Genomic DNA, 23,445 nt, shown 5'->3' on the forward strand with positions numbered 1-23,445 from the left:
CCTAACAATAAATTAAGGCCTGTCAAATATGTTGCAGCTTCGGTAAGGAGAAAGAGAGAGAAAAAGAGAGAGAGAGAGAGACCCTCATGGTCCCTTTATACCTACGATTTTTTTCTTTCTTTTTGTACTTCAGTTACATTTTTTTACCCCTTAAATCTCTAACATGCACTCTAGTTTTGTAAGCTCTGCTTGGCGCACAACACAGGCGTGCCAGATGTGGACTCCCCAATGTATGAGTAATTGTAAACTCCGTTTTGACCATATAATGTATGGATAGCCAACCAGTAAAGTCAACCAAGTGAGTAAATCAGATAAATCAACTAGGTGAATAAAGCAGGTAAGTGAAGCAGGTGAGTCAATCAGGTGAATAAACCAGGTGAATTAACCAGCGGGTGAGTGAACCAGGTAAGTGAACCAGGGTCAACAGTCAACCGTGGTGTAAGATTGTCCATGGAAGCAAAACAAGCCGAGCCGCTTCCGTCAGAAGTGTTGAGTCGGGGTTTCGTTAACCCCGGGTGTTTTATCCATAGCACACGCCACTGGAGGTACGCACCTTCACACAATACTTACACATTGGCAGTATTTACAAACATCAGTTACAAATTTATAAAAAAAATAAGAAAAAACACAGACTTAAAACAACACTTAGTAGACAGTAAGACCTTACATACTTAAAAGATTTACAGTACATATTTTAATTTACAGTACTTACAGACATACTTGCAACGTTACTAAATGAAAGGTAAATGTATATGTGACCTGTACAACTAAATAGATGTTTTTTTTATGAATTAGTAAGAATTAAAAATATATATATTACGTAAAGTTATGCAATTGTTTTAACCTTTTTATATGTAATTTGCTATTGTTTATCATATATTTGTTTATGTGCGAGTTGTTGTGAAACATGATCGAGATTGCTACGTAAAGATATGCAGTTATGAGGTAGAAAGAAATGGTAAAGTGGACAAATAATTGTATGTATGCGATGATTGTAGTTAATTCAGACAAATCAGGTCGGTCCAACCAGATATTCATCATTCTAAGTATTATGCTACAGTGTATTGTCTCTGCATAATCATTCACTTTTTAATGCAGTGTGTGTTTTTCATGCACCTAACATCATGTACTGATAAGCAGTTTGAATCAATATTCCCATTCAGTCTCTCTCTCTCTCTCTCTCTCTCTCTCTCTCTCTCTCTCTCTCTCTCTCTCTCTCTCTCTCTCTCTCTCTCTCTCTCTCTCCTAAGGCTGGTAAGTTTAGATAGGAGGGAACTCTACTTGGGTCTGATGCACTTTCATGAAACTTTTAAAGTAATATAATTTCTGACTTCCCTATCACCAAACTGAACTGTTCATACTTTTCACACAGGCACTGTCTCCTGCACAGCCCACCACACCTGACATCTGTACAGTGGTGCATTGCTAGATGGAAAGTTTCACATTATACAGAATCCTATACACAGGTGAGGAACACATTATATTGTTGTGCAGCTGCCACCAAACAGAGTGTATTTTTACTGTTTTTGTTTAGTGATCCATTAATTGTCTTCTAATACTGGAAGTCCTGAATCAGATATGGCTGGGAACGATTGAGGCAGTCTGTCCTATTGTGGTTTGTGGAGGAGAGATGATCAAGAGTATTGGAGTGTATATAAGAGTATGGTCAATGAGATGGATGGAAGAGTGAATTGGGGAGACAGTGTGCAGCATTATGTAAGGAAAATTGGAGGTATAGAGGAGAATGAGATGTAGGAGCATACAGAGAAGGAATGCAAGGACAATAATGAATGGAGACTTTGGTTGTGGTATAGATAGTTTGATTATTTAAAAATCATGTATTCAAATGTCAAATAGTGTAACACCTCTACATTTATGAAAAAAAAAATAAAATAATGACAATGAAAATAATGATAATTTACTTCTGGCTTTCCAGGTTGAAATACATGGACTTCAGGAACCATCTCCACTTATATGAGGCTAAGAAGATCTGCATACCAAAGAAATCATACATGCATTGTCATGACATTTTGTTAATTATATAACTTTCATCACATCATTAATTTGGCTACTGTGATAGAGAGTATAAGTGTCACATACCTTTGTTCCTGTAACAGAAGACATCAGCCATGGGAGTGAAGGGCCTTTGGAAGCTCATTGAAAGTGCAGGTGTGCCAGTGCCACTAGAGACATTGGAACATAAAGTGCTTGGAGTAGATGTTTCCATTTGGCTTCATCAGGCAGTGCGGGGTTTTAGAGGGCCAGGAGGTGCTGCTGTGGCCAATGCTCATCTCCTCACACTCTTTCATCGCATCTGCAAGTTGCTCTTCTATCGCATCCGGCCAGTTTTTGTGTTTGATGGAGGAGTACCTCACCTCAAGAAACAAACCCTGGCCTCCCGAAAGCTGAGGAGGGAAGTGGCCACCAACAAGGCCAAGCAAGTGAGAGAACGTCTCTACAAAAATCTTCTCAAGAGCCAAGCTGTTCGCAGTGCTCTTGGGAAATCAGGTCCTGGCCCAAGTTCTGTTCATGTGCCTCAGGTTACTAAGAGAGAGAAGGACTTGTTTGAGTTGCCACCTCTCCCTGAGCCAATGGGAGAAGGTACCACTGAGGATCTAGAAGAGGAAAAAGGCAACAGCATTTTGCAGTGTGACAATCTTCCAAACCTCCATCACTTCAACTTTGATAGTGAAGAGTTTAAGAACTTGCCTCTAGAAGCAAAACATGAGATTCTTACTGAGCTCCAGGATACTCGCAAACAAAACTCCTGGGCCAATATCAATGACATGCCACAGCAGTCAGAAAACTTTGCTGACTTCCAGATGGCACGACTCATGAAGCGTGCAAAGTTCCAGGCCACTCTTGACTCCACCAGGGAGGAAATCCAGAAAGCTAAGGTTTCAGAGATGGAAACAGAATTGTTTGGGAATATAGAGAAATATATGAGCCTTTCTAAGCGCATTATCTCAGAAGATGCTTCCCACGCCATATTCATCAAGAAGGTGAAGGAACCCAGCAAAAGTAACTCAGAGACTGTGGATGCAGAATCACAGGAGCCTGTCAAGAAAATGGATAGGAAAGGAAAAGCTCCCTTGAAAAGGAAAAAGCCTATTGATAAAGATTTTCTAACTGAACTAGCTAAAACAGGAATTATCCGACCAGGCAAGCAAGACTCTGACTCAGACTCTGATTTTGAGAACGATAATTTTCATCTTTTACAAAGAGATGATGAGCAAGATGTGAGTGAGAAGTGGCAGCAGTGCACTAGTGAAGATGAGAATTTCCTGCAAGTAGTTGGCTCACTCATGGAGAACAGTGGGTTGACTCAAGAGGAAATTCTTGCACTTATTAAGCAAGACCAAAGTGAAAATCCCAATGTTAGCTGCAAGAATGAAATACATGATGGGCCTAGTACTTCAGCCAATGCCCCAGGGAGTATCTTCAATCCAGATGACAGTTCCTCAGATGAAGATAACTTCATTGAGGTCTCATCTGGTGTGCCTTCTCCTAAGGTAGAGAAAGGACAGGAGGAGAAGGACGTTTCAGCAAATAACATTGACAAATTACTAGGAACCAAAACTAACAGCCTGTGGATGAAAATTGTGCAGCAGAAACTTGATGACATGGTTCACATTAACACTCTCAAAACATCACCCAAGAAAGCAATCATGGATTCCAGAAAACTTGAAACCAAAGTTGTGGAAGAGCATAAAACCTCTAAAGATAACTCAGAAATACTAAAACCAGTCAAGATCTCTTTGGATTTTGAAGTCAAGCCACTGAAAATGGAAGACAACATATTTTCTGATATCTTTACTGATCTTGTATATCAATCAAAGTCAGAAAAGACAGAAGCATTAGTCACAAAAGAGGGCCAAGGATCTTGGCAGAACTTTGAAGACCAAGATGTAGTAAATAAGAGCATGAGGAAAAACTGTAACTATAATTCACACACCAAGATGGATCATGTTGATATTGACATAAGTGTAGAGAATAAGTTTGATATTGGATCCTTTTCAATTGAAACTCCAAATGGCAAAATAAGTGCTGTAACTTTGCCAAATGCTACTGGCATTAAAAAACCTAATTCAACTTGCACAAAATATCAAACCCCATTGCAGAATGGAAGTATTGTAGAGGAGAAGAGAATAGGAAACTTAACTAGTACCTCAAATTACTGGAGAGGAAGCTCAGAGGAAGATAAGGTGACCTATGATGAAGTGGAAATAATGAGTTCTAGTGATGAAACTGATGACGAGGATGACATTACAGTCAGTACTCCTCAACCATCAACACACATAAACTCCAAGATAGGCCAGTCCTCATCAGGAAACCTACTTGAACAACAGAGTGCCAACACTAAGCTGCAGATAGCTCACAGTGAAGGCAGCAACATTCAACCTCCCAAAAGCATAGTGGGAGAAAGTGAAGACAGAAGTAGAATAGAAACAAATCAAATGAAAAATGTACCTAATAAAAATGAAAGTGCTGATATTGATTCAAAGAACTCCAAGGTTACAGTTCATAAAGGTCAAAAAGATAATATACAGGAAGCTGCATTAATAAGTCATAATTCTGTATATCAAGCTAATAAGATCACTCCAGATTCTGTACAGCATTCTCATGCAGAATGTAAAAATAGCACAGACAATTCACATCCCTCTGACAGGAATTCAGAGGATGGTGATTTTATGGAAGTAGAAAGTGATGATGGAGAGTCAGTAAATGAGCAAGAGGAAAAAGAACAGGAGGAAAGAAAGGTTCCTCCTCACTCTCATGACAATGAACGTAGTTCTGAAATTACAAAGAAGTCCAAGAATGTTAGTGGAGAAGATATCAGTGTAACTTCAAAAAAGAAAATAAAAGTTACCATGTCAGATGATGAAAAAGGAATCATTAATGAGAATATGAAACAAAAAGTTGCTCTGAATAACAGTGACAGTTCAACAGTTGCTGAAGCCAAATCACATCAAGATACAGATATCAAGGAAGAGAGGAAAGCAAATGTTACAGACATCAAGGAAGAGGTGAAAGCGGATGATACAGATATTAAGGAAGATAGGAAATTAAATGGCACAGGTATTGAGGAAGAAAGGAAAGTAAATGGTAAAGGTACTGAAGAAGAGAGGGAAGCAAATGATGCAGATATTAAAGAAGAGAGGGAAGCAGATGTTACAGATGAGATGATGGGAGTGCAAGTGGCAGAATTTGACAGGCCATTGGACTATACTGAGGATGAACTCAAGCATCTAGAAGGAGAACTTGCCTCTGAACAGCAGGCCCTTGTTGCTCAGGCACAGCGATGTGATCGCCTTGCTTCTTCCCTCAATGATCAGATGTATGGTGAAGCACAGCACTTGTTGCAGTTGTTTGGAATCCCTTATTTGGTGGCACCCATGGAAGCAGAGGCTCAGTGTGCCTTCTTGAACACCGTCAGCCTCACAGAGGGAACTATCACTGATGACTCTGACATTTTTTTGTTTGGAGGGAACTCAGTGTATAGGAATTTCTTCAATCAGACAAGACATGTTGAGCATTTCAAAATAGAGAATATAAAATCCACTTTAGGCTTGGAGCGATGCAAGATGATCACCTTGGCTCTTCTCTGTGGAAGTGATTATACAGAAGGAATTGAGGGCATTGGGTCTGTAGGTGCCATGGAAGTCTTGGCTGAATTTCCAGGGAAGGGCATAGAGTGTCTTGAAAATGTGAGGAAATGGTGGAATGGAGCACACAAAGGGATCTCCACAATACAACATTCCAAAATCAGACAAAAGCTTGCACAAGTTAGCCTGCCAGAGTCATTCCCAAATAAAGGTGTGTTTGATGCATACCTGGTGCCTGAAGTTGATGAGTCTAAAGAGAAGTTTTCATGGGCAGTGCCAAACGTAGAGGCTCTTCGTGTCTTTACTGGGGAGAAATTTGGATGGAATTTCTCAAAGACTGATGAGATCTTGATTCCTGTCATGAAGAGGCTAAAGTTAAAAACAACTCAGAAAAGAATTGAATCATATTTTACTAATATCAGATTGGTGAAGGAGCCAAAGGTTGCCAGCAAGAGAATGCAAGATGCAATTGCAAAGGCAAGAGGGATCAGACCACCTGAGTCTCATTCAACTGGACAGACAAAGGTGAAGCAAAAACAGAATGAGAGAAGAGTGAGAAAAGGTCCTGAAAGGAAGCAGGTGAGTGAGGAAAGTAAAGCAGATTCTGAGGTTGCGACAGATTCCAAATCCTCAAAACCCTCAAGGACACTCTTAATAGATCCATCAGAAATTAAAAGTAAGTCAGTAACAGAAGGTAGAAAAGGACAAAAGAGAAAGAAAGATTTGGAAGAGGACAGTAATGAGTCTTTTGTGAGAGGAAAAGAGGAAGATGATGTTCCACCAAGGAAAGTCACCAAAGAGGACATGTTTAAAAGTTTACTAGAAAAGGAAACAATCTGTCAAAGAGAAAAGGACAAACTTGAGATGCAAGAAAAGAAGATGAAGGCAGCTAGCATATTACTCAAGCAAAATAAAGAAAAGAAAAATAAGAAAAGATGATACTGAAAAATTACTGCATATGTATGTAAGTTAATTTAATTATTTATTTAATTCTGGAATCCAGTAATATTACAAATTACTATTTTATTGACTTCTCAGAAATACACATTATTTAACATTCTTTGGCATTTTTTAGTTAATCCTCACTAGATTTATATAAATTAGTCTATCTTGGTGTAGTTTCTGTGTAAGCAGTTGTGCACAAGTTATGGTCACTGAGCAAAGATCTTTGTGGCTTTTTCTCTGCATTATCTCCATGATGGAGCTCAAACACTAGCCAGAGATTTTGGCTATCACTCTACACTGCTGTTGCTGAGATTAAAGGACAAAACATTGGAGAATACAGTCCATAGTTGTACAGAATAGCTCACATGTGAGTTTCCTCAAACCCATCTAATTTTGCTTCCACAGACAGGCCTCTTTAGCCTGCCCTTGATGTTCCCAATACCTTTGTTCCTCCTGAAATTACTCAGATTTGCCACACTGCTCATAACCAAGTATCAAAGCCTTCACCATTCACAAATAAGTGTGTCCTCTCATCCTACACTACAATTCCTTCTCTACAGGTGAGTCTGCCATGTAGGAACCCATTTTCTGTGGAGGTGGCAAGCTTTTCCTGACACATTACTAGTCAGGCCATGAGTGATTAATAAGCCTTACTTTCCAAATAGTTCAATGTTCGACATACACCTGGACTTAACCACTATGAGCTAAGCTAGGTGCCAGTCATCACTCATCCACAACAACCTAGCTGCCTCTGAGAAGTAAATCAACACTGAACTTGTGAATTCATCACCACTTAGAGGACAAGAAAATGAGCAAGAGTGAGCAGGTCCCAGCATCATCCTTCAATAGAATATAGAAGAAAGTGAAAAGAATATAGAGATGGCATATGGTAAGGTAGAAGACAGCAACCCTCACATCTAGAAGAAACCAGCCCCCACCATATTACTTATATTCATTATAATATTATATTTCTAATCAATATTTTTGTGTAACAAATATTGAAAGTACCTCACCCTAACCTCTGATGGTTGCTTCCTTAAATGCCTGAAATTAGGCATTTATTTTCTCCAGTTTAGTTACTCCTCCCACCTCATGTCCCCTCTATTCTGCAAGCAGTACTTTTTCCACCACTCAGCTGCCTTTCCCTCATCTCCAACCAGTGTCCTCTAATCACATGCATGCCTCTTTCCTAACATCAAACATCTTTCTCTTGCTAATGCAGTTGTCAACCTTTTAGAAATTTCATAACATTCTGACACACACACACACACACACACACACACACACACACACACACACACACACACATATATATATATATATATATATATATATATATATATATATATATATATATATATATATATATATATATATATATATATATATATATATATATATATATATAATTCTAAAAGTATTTGGAAGTGTAATCAATGAAACACATACAATTTATTTTTTCCATTTAATTCAAAAAACCCATTTTGATTGACATACTGAGTCTGAATACATTACAACATTGAGAAAATAAAAACCCCATCTCTCTGGAAGGAAGACAAACCTGATAGGAAGACAATGCATTCTAGGAAGTGTGTGACTTTGGAGATAAACTTTCTAAAAACCCAAGAAACTAAGTAAGTACTGCGACTGAATTATTACTGAATGGAAGAGAGCCGAAACAATTATGGAAACTAAATCTGAATTACTTTTTTTTTTTGACAGTACAAAGACAATCAGTGTGAGAATCAATACATATACATTGTTCAAATAAATACAATGTGACAATCTAATACATAATGAACAATGTAACAAATAAATATCAATAATCTGAGGAAAAATTATTGTAATATATAATAGCAGCATCACTCTGCAATATGAAATGGACAAACAAATCACACTTTCCCTTAACCAAGAGTTTTTACTACTTACTTAATTAACAATCCTCTTTGCTCAACTTAACCTTAATGACAATTAAACATTACTCATTGCAGAAGAAAACACTTACACACACACACACACACACACACACACACACACACACACAGCAAAAAAAAATGAGAAAGAGAGAGCTAATTAACTTATCATCTTACTCCTAACAGATCTATAAAGTCAGTGCCCTAAAGCCCCATACACATGATTGAGCACAGCCTGATGGGCAATGCTATGCATGCAGGCACACTTGTTTTCCAAATGTATGGTCTAGGTCAGTCACAACTGAGCAGGAGCCAGAGTAGGTGGTCTCTGTATGTGTCCATTTAAACATTCCACAAGCAAGGATGCTGTCAATAAAATTATATTAAATGAAGACTGTGATGTTTAGGCCACTAATTTTTTTGCAGGCAAAGAGTTGTTAACAGTATCAACCATGGCCCTTTGTTTCCATAGAAAACTTTGTATGTTTGGCAGTGATGTAAAAGCACTCAATAGTGCTTGGTCTCATGAAACTGCACAACCATCAACATGAGCATCTTCCTAGTTTGCCCGCATGCATAAGCGGTAAGCCCACGAACAGGCAAACTGCTCGCTTGTGTCCATGGACACTGCCCATTTGTGTGGATGGGGCTTAGCATTCATATCTTACACTGTACTGGACTGAGATGCACCTGCAGTAATGGTGAAGTACACCATAGTCACTGCTAGAAGTCTGTTACAATACCACGCTCTTCTCCACTGTCTTTAACATTTTTCATTAATCCTAAGTCCTCTGATTTGCTGACAAAATCAAACAACTGAACATTCTAATGACATCAGAGGGCTTGACCTTATCAGTATGAGACAACTTTCAAGCATCATGAAATCACCAACTATTTGTTAGAAAATAGTAAACAGAGATAAAATAAGACTGTATGCTTAACTAGAGATGATTTTGAACATTTCTGTCATTACAATGCCATTGTAAACTCAATATAATCCTGTAATGACGACTGAAATATTAAACCTATATATGTCATGATGTTGAAAGAGTTACAACTGAATTAAAATGCAAAACATAGTGGAAGAGCAGCAGGTTGCTTGCCTGCTGATCACAACTGAACCTCATAGAAGTGCCTCAGCACTTCTATGAGGATTTTTAATACCATTAAAACTTAGGAGGCATTCACTCTCCATGAGAAGTGTGATGCTTTACTGATGAAACTTGTTACTAAAGATGATGATGTGAAAAAAAAAAAAACTTAACTACTGACCCTTTCCTTAATCAAAAGCCACTCTGAGACTTTTTTTCTTTTAATCTTACAGCCATCTCTAAACATTATACTGGCTAAACATCTATTCCTCAATTCCCTTGCTCTTTCTTGCAGGTGACTGTAAAGACTTTGTACAGAGCTTGCAGTGCTGTGAATTAATCCATATTGCAAACAAAGTTAAGTATGAAGCAAAGAAGTGTGGGGGCAGCCCAAGGACAGGCACATTGAGTGAAGCATATGAACATCTTAAAGGTGGAGTACTAAAAACAAAAAAAGGATGTGAATAACTGGAAAAAGCATATAAATATCTTAAAAGAGGGAGGTACAATATATAAAAAATACATACCAAAAAAAGAAGCAGACAAAGGAGGTACAGATATAAACCCTCATGGAAGATAAAACTCTCAGACAGGAATCCCACGAGCAAAAAACCACCTTCAACAAAATCCTTTGGATCAAAATTTAGTGAAAACTTCTAAATCCCAAATATAGTTACAATTCTAATCCTTATTTCTAAAAGCTCAAGTCCTATGGGGATGTTCTAAGATAAGAGAGACAAGATCCTGAGGACGGACCTAGAACCTACAGGAATGGACAAACATGTTGGACACATCCTGCCACTAGGTTCTACTTAAGCATGATATCAGCCCTTGAAAATGATGATTATGATGGTGACAATGGTGATGGTGATGATGATGTAACATTTCACACTGCCAGCTTTAAGTTTACATTGGAGCACAGTTTTAACTTCACTACACAGCTTCTCCTACAGATATTTCTTCCCTGGATATTCACATTATTGTCATCAGTCAACATTTGTAGATATGAAAATAGGACCTATACTTGTGCTATCAAAGTTCATCTCTGCACCAAATGAAATGTTAAGTGATTGACTTCCACTAACTTGTGATATTCTGTTCAAACAAGTATGGCAAAAAAATTCTTGTCATAGTATAGGAAGAAAAGTTTTATACTACCTCAGCTCACAGGGAATAAAGGATTGAATTATTATATTGCCTTCAGTAATGATGAATTTGACTTGCCATATATTCTGTATACAACAAACTGTTCACTCATTGCACAGTGTATGAAACATGAACACTTACTGAGACACAATTCTTTTTCAGTGTGCAAGGTTGGGATGGCTTCTCACTGGTAGTGAATCATGACTTGCAAATGAGTTCCTTTTACTGCTAGAAAACTTTTCCCAACTACAACTCTTTAAACTCTTATTTTTGTTCTGGTCTCTGAAATAGTTATGTGACCTAGAAAAGACACATTTCACTACCATATCATATGTTCTGCATGTCTTCAGCAGCAATGATGTGTAAATAAGACCTGCAGTTCTGGAAAACCATCTACATTAGTACATAAATTTCTATGGAACCTGATTTGTCTTGCGCACAAACAGTGGCCTTTATAAAAACAACCAGGAAAAGAAAATAATAGAAGACAAAGAGTAAAAGATTTCTGTTTCCTTCTTGCTTTGTTGGAAGAGAAGCAATCACAGAAAAGGAATTCTAGCCTTCATTCTCATTCCCTTCAGTTGCTTGGAATTAGTTATATACAGGGAATACAAAGAAAAATATTCTGAATTCCTGCATCTCCAAACAAACATTCTATACCTTGACCACTCCAACAACAGCAATGTGGCAGTGACACAGGCATGCCAACCAACCATCTTCTGGCAGCAAGAACACCAGGTGCACAGCCAAACATCATGAGAGAGAGAGAGAGAGAGAGAGAGAGAGAGAGAGAGAGAGAGAGAGAGAGAGAGAGAGAGAGAGAGAGAGAGAGAGAGAGAGAGAGAGAGAGAGAGAGAGAGAGAGAGAGAGAGAGAGAGAGAGAGAGAGAGAGAGAGAGAGAGAGAGAGAGAGAGAGAGAGAGAGAGAGAGAGAGAGAGAGAGAATAACTTATATGAAGTATATTCAGAGATGGCTGTCCTTCCTCAGGCTACAGTGGTTTAGAACATTACAGTGATCATTGCTAACATAATCAGTTGTGTCAGCCTTACTGGAAAACAATACTTAAAACTAAACTACAATGCCTTATGCACTCTTGAATTCAACTTCTGTAAGCATTATGATGTTGATACCTGTGAAGAGAAGTAACCCAGTGACACTATAACATACAAGTTCCAAAGACACACATGACTTGAAGGAAGGAATCAGAAAGAGAGAGAAAAGAATGGAAATAGTGCTTTAAGAATACTGTAAAGGAAAAAATTAGGTACTTAAAAGCATTAAAACAATCAATATAAATTAAAATGCATTAAATAAAAGAATAGAAAAATACATCAAGACAGAGACAAAGCACTCTAAACTACTTTGATCATCTCTTTGACACATCCCCCTCCTCTGGAAGCCAAGCAAATCCAACAAATAACAAAGATAAATGCCTATTCAGTAATATGTCATTGGGATACATCACTAGAGTCAGAATCATCAGCTACTGGCCTTGTTCTTTTGACAGGCTCCTCTGGGAAAGGAGTGTCATTCTGCACTGCATCGTCACTGACAGAGGCAATGTTCTTTTTCCTCTGGTGCAGTGTGTAAGCCCAGTACATTGACCAGATGGACAGTGGCCGCATGTACCCAATGGCCCGGTACTTGTGTTGCCCATACAGAGCCTCAGGAGTCTCAAACCCTAACCCAATTTTCTCATAGACTGTTCGGTAGACTCCCTCTGCCGTCTTGAAGCCTTCCTCCACCATGCCCTACAAAACAAAGCCTTGGTATATGACTAGAATAGAATAAGTAATCACATTATTGGTGCAAAGGCAACAAGGAGCTTTGGAAGAATGAAGAGGCCCAGACTTGTCCTTCAGAATTCTTAGCAAAGATTTGTAAGTCTAAAAGACATGTCTGGTCTGTGGTTCATACCTCAATGATCATTGTAGCAGCCAAACCATATGTGACTCCCACCCACATCTCCTCACTCTGCATGGTGTAGCGGTCAATGGTGCCATTGGGGTTCATGCCATTCACTGCTCCCATTTCTCCATTATTGAAGCGTTGCACATTGTACTCATACAACATCTTCAACACGGAGTGTACACAGTTGTGCTGGAACACCTATAGAAAAAGAGACAAGATTTAAGCAGTAACAAGATGGATAGTCATGTTTCCTTTGTTCATCAAACTTGGCAGGTTCAACACTAGTGAGTCCACATACCTCACTGTTGCTGCCTGATAAAGTGAGGTACCAGTGGCCCACCAGCTGGTCTGACATGATACTGTCACTGTGTGGTGCACCACAAGTATCAAACTTGTAATATTTACCTGGGAAAAAGATTGCAAAATGTACAAAAATTTTATCAATAATACTTGAAAAAATGCATAATTTAGTACAACAGTGACAGGTAGTAACAATGCAACAACCTGCATTAGCAGCACTTGAGCAATCCAGGAAACCTGCTGCATTAACATTACCCTGAACAGCTGATAATCTACAAATATCTATAAGCCAGGCTGAGATCTCAATTCAAGGAAGGTAGCCTAGCCATGTTTCAGATCACTGTGCGAATAAAAATACTGGGGAGAGGGTTGTTTCCAGCCCCATTCCTCAGCCCTTTATAGTCAACTTTTAGGATGCACAGGGAACCTCATGGCACTATTCTCCCAATCAATCTGCAGAGTACTACCAGGCTGCCCCAAACACAGGAGAGACTTAGTGACATATGAAGGAATAAAAATATACCCAGATATTATAAAAACAATATAAGCTGATAAATTTTACCATTCCAAAGTTTTTCATGCAGTGCTGTTTTAGCTTTGGTAAGAGCTTCTGAGAATTTCTTCTGCTCAGCAGTGTCCTTCAGTTCCACAGCCATCTCCACCATGGAGGCAAGTGCCGCCACCCACAGGGATGAACAGTAAGCAGATGGGCCGTGCATGATCCAAGAATCATAGGTCTGGTCTGCCTGCCCTTCATTCTCAATCAGCCCATCACCATCCCGGTCATAGGTGAAGCTGCGGTCCATCACAGCACGGCAGACAGGCCACATGTGGGCCAGATAGTTGCGGTCCTTGAAGAAGGTGTGGTCTCTGTACACCTGAAATTATCATCACAAAATCAGCCACCATTACTAATAGCTATATAAGAACATAAGGGAAGCTGCAGGAAGCCAGCATGGCTATACATGGCAATCCCTATATATAATATCCATAACTATACCCACTTCTATCTCTACCCATACATTTATCTAATTTTATTTTAGAGCTCCCTACTTAGCATCTGACACTGAGTCTATTCCAGTCATTCTCTTCACATTTTTGCAGTCATAGACAGTCTCTTTCCTGATGTTCATCCTTCACATGTCTTCCACACATCATCTCAAGGTCTTCTTTCATCTTCCCAATGATCTCCTCCTAACTACCTCTAACTCCAATACTCTTCTAAGTATATAACCCTCCCCCCTCCTTCTGATATATCCATACCACCTCAATCTATCTCAGTACAGAGAGAATAATATTTTTAATGACTTTTTATGAAAAATTTTACCACTACTCATTACCTGTAAAACAAACTTCAGGTTGAGATCCTTCCAGAAGCTGATGTCGTGTATCTGATATGCATTCACTCGTACAAATGGCTCATCCTCTGAAAGATAAGAGTATACTTATAGCTACAATGGATGGCCACACTATGAGGACTCATTGGCCTGTATTCTTAAAAATCTGGGTCCCCATCAGGACTAATTTTTATGACTAAAAAGATGAATAATTGGATTCTCATTCACATATACATGAACACATACAATCTCTGAGACTAGATAAAAATCTCTCTTTGCTTCTGGTTCTCTATGGGGAAGAGGAGACAAAGCTTAATGGTCTCACATTTATTAAGGAACATTCAGGCTGCATCAAAATATGGTATAGACTGACAGCACTGCTTTGATGCCAACTCACCAGGATCTCCAGCATCATGAGGTACAGCGTTGGCCAGCTTACGAACACCTTTATTCCCTCTGAAAAGGTGTGTGCGGGGTGTAAGGTCTGCTGAGGTGGTCCACTGAGCCATGTCATACTGCAGGGACTTTTGGAGTTCAGGCCACAGCATCACCAGGGCCCAGGAAGCATAGAAGTGGACATCATAAGTGTTGTACATTCGATACTCGTGGCTCTCCAGGTATGCAAACCGGCCGTACTCGCATCTGGGAAGAAATTATGCATTTATCAAAGTTGTGGCATTGTTTAGTTGTCTATCACAGTAAAACCTCAATATTTCATTAATTTTGTCACCATCTCTTGTTTTCTAGCTATAATGCAACTTCAGAGACAATTCCCTTATATTTAACTTTTTCATGTCTTCTTCAATACACAATATCCAGGCCATCTTCAGTCTTCCCAATCATCTCCTTCCACCTAACTCTAACTCTGACACTCTTCTGAGTATAAAGCCTCTTCCCCCTTTCTACTATGTCTTCACAATATGCATGGAAAACAGATCACCTTGAGTCATGCAGAGGCAGTGTAGAAGTGACTTGCTCTGGCAATTCTAACCACACTGATCCTCCATCTGCTATGAAGTAGAGTTCATTGAAAATTGCACTCTTGAACCAGTCTGGCAGTGATCTGTGAGGAAGAAAGAGCAAAGACATCAGCATCATATACCAAATGTTTTTCTTTATTTTATTTATTTATTTATTTATTTTAGTTATTTATTTATTTATTTTTCTGTGTGTGTGTAACTGGTGTAACTTATCCATCTGACTGCCAGGGCTTTTCTTTATTTTAATAAGGCTACCTAGATAAAATCTTAGAGTGTGATTTCAAAATACACAACTGGCAGCAAAAAGAGTTGATGGAGCAGTTCAAAATCTTTTAGCAAGTGTAGTTTTATTTTAATTTAGTAAACATCAAATTACCATTCAACCAGCATGTGTGTGTGTGTGTGTGTGTGTGGTACTTCAGTCCTCAAAATACTATGCAAGGAGCAGCTAAACAATAGAACAGAATGACATAGTGCTTCTCAACAACCTTTACTTTCACTGATCACTGTAGAAAATGTAACACATCATAACCATCATTTTATTTGGCATTCACATTTTTCTCTTACAAGGATGGATGGCTTAAAAGTCTCTCCCAGTTTTAGCAGTTGTAGAAAATCTCTTCCCTGATGATCATTTTCTCATGTCTTCATCATATACCATTTCCAGGTCTTCTTTAGCCTTCACCACTGGTCTCCTAAATATCTCCAGCTCTGACACTCTTGAGTAAAAATATACTAACTAATATGCATAAGAAAGAATAGCATACCCATCCTGGAGTACTGGATTCTGCCAAGCCTCTATGTCATCCTCCCAGCGAGAGTAGTGGTGGAGGGCATAGGCAGCCATCTCCTGAGCTGCTGTCAGCTCCTCACCAAACCAGCGAGTGTACCGTCTGGGAGGAGAGAGACACTGTGTTAACCTTAACCACTTGTCTTCCTCTTTCTCCTCATCATCATTTTGTTTAACATCCTTATTATTCCTTATGTAGTTGGATGGTCATGTGTTTGGAGCAAGAGGTTCCCTTCCCTGGAGTCTGATAGAGAGCAGGTTTGATTCTCTGATGATATTTCCTTGACATCCAGTGATACAGATTAAGAGATTATGTTCATTCCTATTATGTAGTCCAGTTAATCTACAATGGGTTTTTCTGAGAATGTCTATGTAACAGACTGTTGAATAAGGCTCATATTTTGGCAAAAATTGCTTCAGACCTGCTAATTTTTTGTCAGTATGGTTTATTAACAAAGGTGTATAATTAAGGTACCTGTCACAATAGCAAATGCAAATGAAAGGGGAGAGCAAGGTTTAAATTTATTCAGCATTATCTTCAATGTATGCATGGATTAGATTAGACAAATCTCAATCTAATCTTCAAATGAAAGCATGAACTCAATTAGATTAGTTTCAATGCTGTCATCACTGTATGCATGAATTAGATCAGTCTCAATGTTCCTTACCTGGTGTGTGTCACTCCTTTGCTCTTGAACACAATCTGAGGCATGTCCCACACCAAGGCCATTTCTATCATTCCTGAGCTACTGGCACTAATACTACACTTTCCACATACAGCAACAGCTCTCTCTTCACCCTTTCCTACAAAGCACAGCAAAATTAAAACACAAAATCAGAAATGCACAACACAAGTCAATAAAACTGTTCTTACATGCTACAAACAAATGGACAGGGAAAACGCACAATATGGGAAAGACAGGATAATACACAGCACATGGGAATGAATGGAGACACATCTGAGGCTGCTAAAAAAAAAAAGACTGGTGAGACACAAAACGCAGTAACATGTCATCATGATCAATTTTGTCTCATCACATCCATTTGCTTCCTATTTCAGTTTTGAATCATCCATTACTACATCAACTTATATCACTTGATGTCATCTTTTACATTTAATTCCTCTGTGGCTTCAGAAGGCCTGACGAGCAATAGCAAAGCAACAGATCATGTCTTTAGAAGTTGGAGATTCATGCCAGTTAAGTGCAGGCACCACAAGATTCATAAGGCTTAGAAAAAGATGCTGCTAACAGGTTTAACTTCAATCTCATATATGTTGATGGTGCAAATTTATAACATATTAAGCTTACTGAAATGCAGTCACTGCAAAAGAAACAAGATACCTCCCTATGAAACTGATATTAATTAGGTGTCTTGGAATTCTGTGCTGCATAATGTGTTACAGCACAGTAGCAAAGACTGTGTTGCTTTGATGAAGGCTTCAGCAAATGTGGAGTTTTGGCATCTCTTATGTATGAATTTTATTCCTAAATTCAACCTCATTGCTGTAAAAAAAAAGTGAGACAGACAGACAGACAGATAGACAGACAGATCAAGCACTCTTAGTTATATAGATATAATACATTCCACTGCCTCACATACAAGGTCATTTACTTGTCACTTTAATTCTGCAACTTTTCATGACCATGCCATACATGACAACACTGAAAAAAAGGATTCAATTAGCAACACACAACATGAAGGCAGTCTTATAATAATGAAGGTCTTTATCTTCAAGGATCTCAAAGCTAATTAACATTTTCAACAAACAAGTTTTCCTGTGGTTAGAATGTTGAGAGGGATGTGGCACTTTTAGGAGAGAGAAAGCAAGTGGAGACAAGAAAGCAAATGATGATTTCTGATTAAGAAATGTTAGAAAAGAAAAGAAAAAAAACTTTGAAGAGCATGCCATGATGTCGACAAGGTAGCAACATAAAGATTTGAGACATGTCTTAAAAAAAAAAAAAAACATGCAATGGTAAGATGCTGACAGTTTGCAGTGGTACTTAATATTAATAAGACAGTCTGGAAGACAAATGGCAGAGCTAAGCACATCAAAATGGGAATATCTATCTAACAGCTCACTCCCTTTAATAGTCTCTCCATGGGTATGGCCATGGCAAAAGTGTCTCCACTTCTCCTTATCCAAATATCCCTTCTTACTTCTTCACAGACATGATTTCTACTAACACCACATTAACACATCTACTCCTTTATCCAATCTTTCCATCCTAAGTGGTATCCTTCAAAATAGTAAACCAAACTTGCCTATCACCATTCTGTTTTCCTTGAGTAAAAGCCACAGCAGCCAAAGAGTAATTAACATCATAAAACAAAGCACCATCAGATGTATGCAAGACTGAGAATGGTGCTAAGGAGCTGCCAACATTATCTAGTCAAGCTTGCACTTCCTGCACACACAAACCAAACCAAGGTTCAATAAGACATGTTATGCAAAAGAACAAAATTATGATGGACATTTTCACTCACAGTTAGTAATTCATGCAACAAATGTCTCAGAGTATGAAGCATCCCAAATTTTGTAATTCAGAGCTATCTAAAGCATGTTAATGCCAAACAAGAGCCTCCCACATAGGGCAGTTTGATGGTCCTTTATTTGGCTGTATTTGGTTCATTATGAAAACTCAAAATTTATTCTCTCTCTCTCAGTATTTTACCTTGCATGAGTTATTTCAAAACTGTAAGTTATGTATACTGTATAAAAAAAAATGTATCCAGCCCATCTCCCTCTCCCTTAAAGATAATCCACAAAACACACTGGCACACTAGCTTTCAGAAAGTGCTTACCTATGTAGAATAAAATATAGCATCTACTAGCCTGGCAGTGGAGGAAAAAAACTGTAGTTGGTATTCAATGACAAAAAATAGTTAGTATAAAGAAAGTAAAGAAAGAGAGACCATGATTAGCCATCAGATACTCAGATGTATGACTTTATTCTTACACATGTTTTCTCATAAAGACTGTTTCTCAGAGACCAATGAGATCAGTCAGGTTCTCATGGATGTCTTTCTCATTGATGAATCATAGTCCTTTTTAGAACTATCACTAGAATTATGAAAACATCATTGTAAATTATAATTACTTATACTAGAAACTTGTAATATTGGTGCTTGAGTGTCAGGAGCAGAAAGGACTAACTGGAGGCGAGGTGTAGCAATCAAACAAAAGCAGCAGCACTAGATGGTTAGGCTTACAGCCAATCAGATACTAAACAGATTGTACCTGCTGTACCACTATAATACACCTCACTGGGACCAGTGAGGTTTAATGGATATTACAGGAATTTACTGAGGTTTTCAAGGGTATTTTCATAGTTTCATTGATACTCTAACAAGTATTCTGCATTATCAATGGGCAAAACACAATGAGAATCTAACTATTAACTTCTGTAGTCTTTGAAAAACGGTCCTGATAGAACAAACCATTTAAGAACATAAGCCAAAAGACTGGAGGCAAGGCAAATTATCTTATTCTAGTTTGTATGCTTCAGTCAACCTATAAACAAATTATGAGGAAAAATAGACTAAAGAATATCCAAAAGTAGTACTCACTAGTTTTAGTTACTGGGATGTCACTAGTGTCCAGCTCTCCATCTATCTTCAAGTCATTCCATAGTGACTCCCCTGAACCCAATGGATCAAACCCAGGACTTCTGGTCACCGATACTTCAGGCTGTGGGAAAGATGCATGGCAGGTATTTATGTCATGTGGTAGTCACTGGACTCCTAACAGCTCATGGTGATGAATATGAGCACAAACATACTCGTATGTGAGTACAGTTACAGCAAACAATTAGAGAGCAAGCATGAACATGTACAGGAGAGGAAAGATGCTTGACCATTTTAATAAAACATCATGAACTTAGCAATGATCCTCAGTGCACACCCACACATTCTACAAGCTCTTAACTTTCAATGGCTTACACCACATTAAACAAAATTGAAGAAACACCAATATTTCTCTCGACAAGGAGTAAGAACTAACCCTTTCTTTAACAGCCAAACAGTAGCGCAAATTTAGGGTTCGTAAAGTCTGATGCAAGACCACCCCTTTCACTCGAGTCTCCTCCAGCTCCTGCTCGAACACCTCACTCCAGCATTCCCCTGAAAAAATGCTCGTTGATCAGACAACACATTAAAGTTAAACTTCACTGGTTTCAGTCCCAGTATCCATCTTTGATGCTATCCAATGCACCAGCCAGGTGAACCCAACTCCCATGGTGAACCCCAACCACAGCAGTAACCTCCCAGTAAACAGTTTAAGCTAGCAAGCCTGGGTGAGACTCATTCTGCTGATCTTGGAGTGCAAGGCCAGTGTGCTACCACTGTACTAGCCAGAGTTCTCGTTAATGACTGTATTTCTCTGTTCTATTATTCCTGAAAGTATGGCACAGTAGTAACAGTAGTAGTTATAGTAATAACATTAGTAGTATTAGTAGTAGTAGTACTCGTAGTGGCAGTAGACTTGGCACCAACCTTCTTTGTCTTCACTTCCACCAGTTCCATTTTTGAAAGAAAATGCAATAGACACATCTCTTGGTTCAGGATTGTAGTTTTCAATGTTCCAAATAAATGCACCTACAGGCAAACATGAATCCTGAAATGCAAGTAAAAAAAATGTAAATTACATTCTAAGCAAGCATCTTTATTTTTTACCACCTTATCATTTACACTTTTTTAGAAAGGTACACTCTCTCTCTCTCTCTCTCTCTCTCTCTCTCTCTCTCTCTCTCTCTCTCTCTCTCTCTCTCTCTCTCTCTCTCTCTCTTGAAACTTCCATCTTGAAAGAGTTGAAGTTATAGGAAGAAAGAAATACAGATGCAGGCAGGGAGTTCAGAATTTATCAGAAAAGGAAGTGAATGATTAAGAATACTAATCAACTCTTGCATTAGAGAGATGGACAGAATAGAGGTGAGAGAAGGTAAAAAATCTTGGAGTTAAATCTTATCTTTGGCTTATCAACTCCTTGCATCACCACATATTTATCATGACCAACCAGAGAAAGTATTATGATGAGGTCACAGATTCTGGTAAGTACAGTAGATATAACTCAACATGAAAAATGGAATTATATTTGTACTTACACCAGGATACACTAACCTTATAATTGTGTGGTATGACAGGAGATATTTGGCGGCATATGAGCCTAATTCCCTGTTCTTTGATATTATAGACGGTCCAGGAGCGAGGGTACAAGCCACAATAGAGGCCATCAGCTGCATTGAAACCCCACTCCCATGACTCCAAACCTTTCTTGGGTTGGCTAGATTAAAGAAACTAATGAGAGACACGGCAAACAGGAGGTATAAAAGACACAGATAAAAATTTAATAAGAAACTTGGAAAAAAAGATATATGCTAAATGTTCACAAAAGAAGAAAAAATAATCACTAAAAAACCCAGCAAATAGGATCCATAAAAGACACTTCGACAACGACAACAATAATAATAATAATAATAATAATAATAATAATAATAATAATAATAATAATAAAAAATAATAATAATATTAAGCAATGTAATCCAATAACAGTTAAAAACTTATGTACTGTATATTCTCACGCATACATGCACATTCTCATGATTCAAACACAGAAAGCATTTATCTCTTTACCTCTGTACTGATAAGACCTTCTGATAAAGAGTTTTTCCCTTTGGGTCTCTGATTGTGACAATGAACTGATTGGCTGTCACTGTCTGGTACTCATATATTCCAGGAACCATTTGGTAGCGGCAGAATTCCCCACGAAACCCACGCCCTATTGTCCCAGAACCAATTCCTCCCAGCGGCACACCTAAAATAATAAAAATGATGATACAAACATTAACAAACATTAAGATATACTACACCAAAATACAGGACAGTAAAATCTCATAGTATCAAGCTAATTTGGTCCTAAGCCACTTTTAAAAGTGAATCTGGGGAAAGTGACTTCTGAACTTTCTTCTATTCCAAACTCTTCAAACTTATCAGATATTAGTTGTAATAAAAAGTTTGTCTAAATGTCCGTCATATGAAATTTCCTTTTGACATGAAGCCCATGACTGTTCCTGAACCAATTTCTTCCTGTGGCACAACAAGAATGATGAAGAAAGATTATACAAACATCAATAAACACCAATAAAAAAACTGGACAAACTCTAGCAATCTTAGTGCCATGATCAATGTAGTGTTACTTGTCTTACCATACATCTGTTTCCCGTGCATCATGGTTATGCAATCAATCCATGGCTTGCGTCCTCTTGCTCTGGTGTACATGTACCATACCAGATACCTGGGAAAATATTACTCATAACAACACACACTGGCAAATGCAGTTTAATATTAACAGGAGTGGGCCGAGTGAAGGTAGAATAAACTCACCCATAGCATGTAAACAACAAAGAACAAGGCTGGTAAGATAAAAAAAAAAAATGAGAGATTCATAAGCTATAGTTTCCTCTGATCTGTCAGAGAAAACAATGCATAGACACCAGAAATAAAGTCATCAGGTACTAGAATTAATTTCTATAAATGTTAAAAGTAGAGCTCACAAAGTAAAATTAAGGTTGTATTGGCCCTGGTCAGATTATGCTGTACAGTTCTGGTCACATATTACAGAAAGGATTAAAATCAGTACAAAGGAGAATGACTAAGGATACAGGGGATGAGTGTTCCTTACAAAATAAGACTGAAGCCTTTAAACGTACATTCCTTAGAGAAATGTAAGTTAAGAGGGAACCTGACAGAGGTCTTTAGTGTTATAAGAGATATAACAAGGGTGACATAAGCAAAATTCGCAGGATCTGTAATCAGGATAGAGCAAGAAACAAAAATAAATAAATAAATAACACAAGCTGAGACAATAGTTGAGTAACATAAATAAATGAGATAAATAAAGAAAACAAACTAAATACATTAGTCAAACGAGGTCAGAAGCTCACCTCATGAAGAGCGGGATGAGCTGTGGCAGCTGACCTATCCTAGGTCGTATTTTCTGGTCCCTCTTCTCTGGAAAAGTGTGATCCAGGGACACCATCCAGCCGTGGCGTGGAAAGCGAGACACATTTTCCAGCTTCCCGGCCACGGTGTCCCCATCCTGCTCTTGGGCAGGCTCCTCACGGCTACCCGCCATCACGACCACAACACCACGACTGTCAACAAACAACAGCTGGCCGCCGCTTGCTTGAGCTTGAGCCGCTCCTACCTTCACCTGCTCGACCGCTAGCAAAAATATTTATATGCATACTAATATTTATTTATTTTTCTCCATATTAGTATTTTTTTTCTTTCGTCTGATGCAAGATAGAAAAGCTGTGCAGCTTATGCACCTTTCACGGATTGATGCGTGTGTCTCCAAGTAGACTGGTTTGGCATGATGGCATTGTTAAAACTCGCCAGAGCGAGGTGAGTCGCAGCGGGTTCG

At 38.5% G+C, this 23,445-nt stretch overlaps 2 protein-coding genes across 4 annotated transcripts; one reads left to right on the top strand and one right to left on the bottom strand.

The window, feature by feature from the left end:
- Positions 1–44: 44 nt before the first annotated feature.
- Positions 45–6,666, top strand: LOC135111139 (DNA excision repair protein ERCC-5 homolog). Of its 3 annotated transcripts, XM_064024142.1 has the most exons (4): positions 362–545; positions 706–742; positions 1,373–1,466; positions 1,937–6,666. In XM_064024142.1, the coding sequence occupies exon 4, from the start codon at positions 2,130–2,132 to the stop codon at positions 6,543–6,545; it is 4,416 nt and encodes a 1,471-aa protein (XP_063880212.1). In that variant the 5' UTR covers positions 362–545; positions 706–742; positions 1,373–1,466; positions 1,937–2,129; the 3' UTR covers positions 6,546–6,666. The 3 variants fall into 3 exon arrangements, with proteins under 3 accessions (XP_063880213.1, XP_063880212.1, XP_063880211.1); XM_064024143.1 differs by lacking the exons at positions 362–545; positions 706–742 and adding an exon at positions 45–298; XM_064024141.1 differs by lacking the exon at positions 706–742.
- A 1,336-nt stretch (positions 6,667–8,002) lies between these two features.
- On the bottom strand, positions 8,003–23,304 carry LOC135111145 (non-lysosomal glucosylceramidase-like). The gene is made up of 16 exons (XM_064024151.1): positions 22,964–23,304; positions 22,226–22,314; positions 21,654–21,834; positions 21,141–21,303; positions 20,517–20,637; positions 20,026–20,144; positions 19,593–19,713; positions 16,688–16,823; positions 15,997–16,122; positions 15,190–15,312; positions 14,647–14,891; positions 14,253–14,338; positions 13,475–13,790; positions 12,911–13,017; positions 12,619–12,810; positions 8,003–12,452 (listed from the first exon to the last, which is right to left on the bottom strand). The coding sequence occupies exons 1-16, from the start codon at positions 23,152–23,154 to the stop codon at positions 12,150–12,152; spliced, it is 2,619 nt and encodes an 872-aa protein (XP_063880221.1). The 5' UTR covers positions 23,155–23,304; the 3' UTR covers positions 8,003–12,149.
- Positions 23,305–23,445: the final 141 nt, after the last annotated feature.

This window comes from Scylla paramamosain, chromosome 21 (assembly GCF_035594125.1).
Source record: "Scylla paramamosain isolate STU-SP2022 chromosome 21, ASM3559412v1, whole genome shotgun sequence".
Taxonomy (NCBI): domain Eukaryota; kingdom Metazoa; phylum Arthropoda; class Malacostraca; order Decapoda; family Portunidae; genus Scylla; species Scylla paramamosain.

Coding starts and splice junctions, on each gene's coding strand:
- LOC135111139 (XM_064024143.1), top strand. CDS start 2,130: ATGGGAGTGAAGGGCCTTTGGAAGCTCATTGAAAGTGCAGGTGTGCCA.
- LOC135111145 (XM_064024151.1), bottom strand. CDS start 23,154: ATGGCGGGTAGCCGTGAGGAGCCTGCCCAAGAGCAGGATGGGGACACC. Junction 21,835..22,225: donor GCACGGGAAACAGATGTATG/GTAAGACAAGTA, acceptor TTATTATTTTAG/GTGTGCCGCTGGGAGGAATT. Junction 16,824..19,592: donor CATCCCAGTAACTAAAACTA/GTGAGTACTACT, acceptor TGTGCTTTGTAG/GAAAGGGTGAAGAGAGAGCT.